This window comes from Micropterus dolomieu, unplaced genomic scaffold (genome assembly GCF_021292245.1).
Source record: "Micropterus dolomieu isolate WLL.071019.BEF.003 ecotype Adirondacks unplaced genomic scaffold, ASM2129224v1 contig_13276, whole genome shotgun sequence".
NCBI classification, from domain to species: domain Eukaryota; kingdom Metazoa; phylum Chordata; class Actinopteri; order Centrarchiformes; family Centrarchidae; genus Micropterus; species Micropterus dolomieu.
Window position 1 is genome coordinate 1 of NW_025742262.1, and position 5033 is coordinate 5033.

The 5033-nt window shown below is 42.0% G+C and overlaps 2 protein-coding genes across 2 annotated transcripts; both read left to right on the plus strand.

Moving 5' to 3' along the window:
• Positions 1–5: 5 nt before the first annotated feature.
• Positions 6–1334, plus strand: LOC123966364 (tripartite motif-containing protein 16-like; the record flags this gene model as incomplete). The annotated part of the gene is made up of 1 exon (XM_046042544.1): positions 6–1334. A coding segment is annotated over one exon (843 nt), but the record flags the coding sequence as incomplete, so codon positions are not given.
• Positions 1335–3584: 2250 nt separating this feature from the next.
• On the plus strand, positions 3585–5016 carry LOC123966363 (E3 ubiquitin/ISG15 ligase TRIM25-like; the record flags this gene model as incomplete). The annotated part of the gene is made up of 2 exons (XM_046042543.1): positions 3585–3666; positions 4313–5016. A coding segment is annotated over exon 2 (611 nt), but the record flags the coding sequence as incomplete, so codon positions are not given.
• Positions 5017–5033: the final 17 nt, after the last annotated feature.

A 5033-nucleotide genomic window follows, 5' to 3' on the forward strand; every position in this document is an offset into this window, starting at 1 on the left:
AGAAGCTGGAGCAGGAGATCACTGAGCTGAAGAGGAAAGACGCTGAGCTGAAGCAGCTCTCACTCACAGAGGATCACAACCAGTTTCTACACAACTACCCCTCACTGTCAGCACTCAGTGAATCTACAGACTCATCCAGCATCAAGGTCCGTCCTCTGCGCTACTTTGAGGACGTGACAGCAGCTGTGTTAGAAGTCAGAGATAAACTACAGGACGTTCTGAGAGAGACATGGACAAACGTCTCACTGACAGTGACTGAAGTGGATGTTTTACTGTCAGAACCAGAGCCCAGGACCAGAGCTGGATTCTTAAAATATTCACGTAAAATCACACTTGATCCAAACACAGCAAACACATGGCTGTTTTTATCTGAGAGGAACAGAAAAGCAACAGCAATGTGGCAACAACAGTCTTATTGTACTCACCCAGACAGATTCACTGATTACTGTCAGGTCCTGAGTAGAGAGGGTCTGACTGGACGTTGTTACTGGGAGGTGGAGTTGAGAGGGGAAGAAAGTGATGTAGCAGTCTCCTACAAGAATATCGGCAGAGCAGGGTGGTCAGATGATTGTGGATTTGGAAACAATGACATATCTTGGGCGTTAAAATGTGATGACAATGGTTATCACTTATGGTACAATAAACGCTGCACTCCCGTCTCAGGTCCTCAGTCCTCCAGAGTAGGAGTGTACCTGGATCACAGTGCAGGTATTCTGTCCTTCTACAGCATCTCTGAAACCATGACTCTCCTCCACAGAGTCCAGACCACATTCACTCAGCCTCTCTATGCTGGACTTCAGTTGTATTATTCTTGTGGAGCCACTGCTGAGTTCTGTAAACTCAAATAGTCAGAAGTCATTTCAGGGACAGTTGGTTAAATTCTGTGTTTTAAGCCTTAAACTTCTTTTGTCTTCATGTTTGTTGCTGAGAGCTGATTGTTGTGGCATTTCTTCACTGCACAGAGATCAGCTGTCAATCAAACATTGTGGGCGGTACTTTGACGTCTTCTCATTAGTTGCTGTGTAAATGTTTGAGTTTCTTTAGGTGGCGCTCCTTCCTGTGTCTGTTTAGCCATGGAGGCTATCACTGCTCAGGATGACTTTTGTTCACCTGAACTGACATTTCTCTGCATGAAAATGGAAACTTCTCTGAGCTCTAAATGCTTGTTCAATATTTGAATTGATGTATTAGAGATTCTGCTCAAACCCACTGCTTGTGTGGATGAAGTGAATCTGTACCTGAAATCATTGAACAAGAGTCATTTAACAGACGTTACTGATGGGATGTGTGAACAAACTGAAGGTTTACATGATGAATAAACAAACGTGAACAAAGTATTTTCTTCGCCTCTTCATTCCAGGGTATCATACAGAGCTGATGGAGAAAATGTGAAACTAATATGGGAGTAACTGAGGCAGTTTTCCTCCTGAAACACCACAAAGTAGAGAGTTCATGTTTAGAGCAGGAGAGCATTTGTCAGTCAGTCTCTGTCCTTGGAAGGCCAACATAGTCTCAGGGATACATATCAACTGATTCTCAGATGAGCTAGAAAGCAAAGTCACCGGAGGCCTGACAGAGTTTCAGAAGCACAGATCTGCTGAGGCTCTCGAACATTAGTTTAAATAAGCTCTTTTAAAAGAAACAAAATCTGGACCTCACTAATTTCTAAACCCTGGCTATGGCCCTGGTTCCACTGTAATTAGCAAAGACCATAGAATGTATATCTCTGTGGAAATTCTCCTCTCAATTTACTCCACCTCACTGGGGCCGAACATTCGCTTGCATGGATTTTCTTACCACTGCTATGCAGACGATACACAACTCTACCTATCTTTCCCGACTGTTTCTCCGACATATCTGCATGGATGAAGGCTTGCCACATCCAACTAAACCTCTCTAAGATGGAACTCTTGGTCATTTCAGCCAAGCTATCTATCCACCATAACATGAAACTAGAAATTGACTCCTCAACCATCACTCCAACCATCTGGTTATATCTCGCCTTGACTGTTGCAATGACCTCCTAGCAGGTCTTCCAGTTTGTGCAATGAAACCCCTACAAATGGTACAGAATGTAGCAGCGTGTCTGCTTTTTGATCAGCCCAAAAGTATCATGTCCATCTGACCTCCTCTCTCTCCCCGTGGCCTCTAGAATCAAATTAAATTCACTGATGCTGCATACAGGGTGACTACTGAGTCTGCACTATCTATCTAAACTTCATAATCGCCCACTACGCTCCTCCAATAAACACTTTTATTTTATAACCTAACTCCTAACCTCTAACATGCACTTCCTTTGCTCTTCTTCTTCTACCCCCTTACAATTCTCTTGTATTTGTAGCACTTTTTTGTTAGCTCTTACTTCCTCCCCTACGTATTTACCCGATTAATGCCATACATGCTGTGAGCTCTTACTAGTTTTTAGTGCTGCTCTTACTAGTATGTATAGTCAGTTGTAGATCTCATGCTGTATTGGTGCTTTGTTGATGCTTGTATGTTGTTCCTCAAATGTAAGTCACTTTGGATAAAAGCATCTGCCAAATGAATAAAGAACTGAAGAAGTCCCTTGGATGAGGGACGAAACATCTTCTAGTATCTTCAACCAAGTCCATTTGCCCTTCTTTGGATGACTATGACCTGGATGACTGAGAATCTTCACAGACAAATGAGTAAATGTAAATACATTGGTTGAATTGGATCAGATCAGTTTTTGTTTGTGTTGAACAGAATATGGACATCATGCTAATCCTGTCCTGGGCTCATCAAATCGCGGTTTTGTTGTTGGTCTACACAAAACTAGATCTTCTTTGTCTTTAATCCAATAAAGCACTCAGGCATTAGCACCCTGATGGCCATCCTCAGGTCACCAGCAATAGCCCAGCTATTTGTATGGATACGCCTTCACACCTTTAGAGACCAGACCAAGTTGCCCCAGTCAGTACCCCTCCTCCATGCATTTACACGGTGTATTCATCTCCAACCACTGTGACAACAACCTGAATTGTTTGTGCGAGATTGCAGATACTGGCAGAATATAGAGACTATGAGGGAGCTGAGCACAAAACTCTCCAACGGCAGATACAATCAAAACAAAGTGGCATCATGTCAAGTCTTTCATTTCTCCATTCAAAGCTTCCTAGTTCAGTCTACAATAAGTTATAAAGGGAGGGGGCTTCAGCCTAGAGAGAGCAATACATTCATGTCCTGTGAGATTCAGAGATGAACAAGTAACTTAGAACTTACTATAATATAGTTTCATTATATTTTATTACATTATTGGAGTTTCATCATCTTTACAGCAGTGATTAATGGATCTGTCTTTCATGTATTAATGGCTAATAATTAATATTGTAATCAATAAAATGTTTGATTAAACTGAATTACAGAACAACTCAACAATGTTGAAAACTAACTAGGGAGTGTTAAAATACTAAAAACGTGTTTGTTTGAAATTGTTTCTTTTATGTTTTACTGTTCAGTTTAAACTGCACTAGTGTTGATCTGTGATCTACAGGGTGGTCTGAATCTGAAAGCCTGAGCTCGATTGCTTCTGTCTCCACCCACATGGCTGCTGAATACAATCCCTGGTTTTCCTCATTAGACTGAAGTTCTCTCTGAGGAAACTTCACCTCCTCACTCTCCTGATTGTTTCTCCAGGTGTTTCAGGTAAGTTGTGGATCTTAAACAGAGTTAACGTGGCTGGAAGAACTTGCTGAGTGTAAAAACAATGTTCCTGTCATATTTAGAGGAAGTTAGAGTTCAGTTTTGTGCAGAGTAGAAACTGTTAAAGTGTGTGTGAGCGAGTCCCTGCTGGTTAACAGAAGAACCAGTGGTGGGAGAAGTACTCTGATCATTTACTGGAGGAAAAGTACTAATACACACTGTGAAAATACTCCATTAGTTTACATGCTGCAGGGTAGTTTAATCTACAGCAATGCATCATATTTTCATTATTATTATTATTATTATTATTATTATTTCAAGTTCAGCTGTCCTATGAGAACCATGTATCTCCATCTCTAAAATTAGCCCAGAAAAACAAGCCCTTTTCAGCTTCATGATGATGCATTTTCCACTTAATCCAAGACAGGTTTAAATAGTTTATTTAGCTTAAGAAGTAGTTTATCAGGATAAAACAAAGTCATCAAATTTGGAGATACATGGTTTTCACTGCACTGTAAGGGGATAAAAACGTTTACTCAGTAAATTAATTAGTAACTAAAACTTTGAGAAAAATGTAGTTGATTTTCTCTCCAACACAACAAGCTCCAGTCTGTCCATAACTTATATTTCCTTGTTCCCTTCCCTTCAGATCTACAGTTTGAAGACGAGTGGTGAAGTGCAGGAGCTGACAGACGCTGCAGAAACACATGCTGATTGGATCAAAGCTCCACTGAGAGGAGAAATGGCGCAGAAAAGAGTAAAACTGGACCGAGAAACCTTCTCTTGTTCCATCTGTCTGGATCTACTGAAGGATCCGGTGACTATTCCCTGTGGACACAGCTACTGCAGGAACTGTATTAGAACCCACTGGGATTTGGAGGATGGAAAGGAAATCCACAGCTGCCCTCAGTGTAGGCAGACCTTTAGACCGAGGCCAGTCCTGGTGAAAAACACCATGTTAGCAGATTTAGTGGAGGAACTGAAGAAGTCTGGACTCCAAGCTGCTCCTGCTGATCACTGCTATGCTGGACCTGAAGATGTGGCCTGTGATGTCTGCACTGGGAGAAAACTGAAAGCCCTCAAGTTCTGTCTGGTCTGTCTGGCCTCTTACTGTAAGAAACACCTGCAGCCTCATTATGAATCACCCACATTTAAAACACACAAGCTGGTGGAGCCCTCCAAGAAGCTCCAGGAGGTGAGTCAAAAAAACATCCAGCAGAGAATCCAGGACAGAGAGAAATATATGAAGGTGCTTCAGCAGGAGGTGGAGGTTATCAATGGCTCTGCTGATAAAGCAGTGGAGGACAGTGAGAAGATCTTCACCGAGCTGATCCGTCTGATGGAGAAAAGAAGGTCCGATGTGAAGCGGC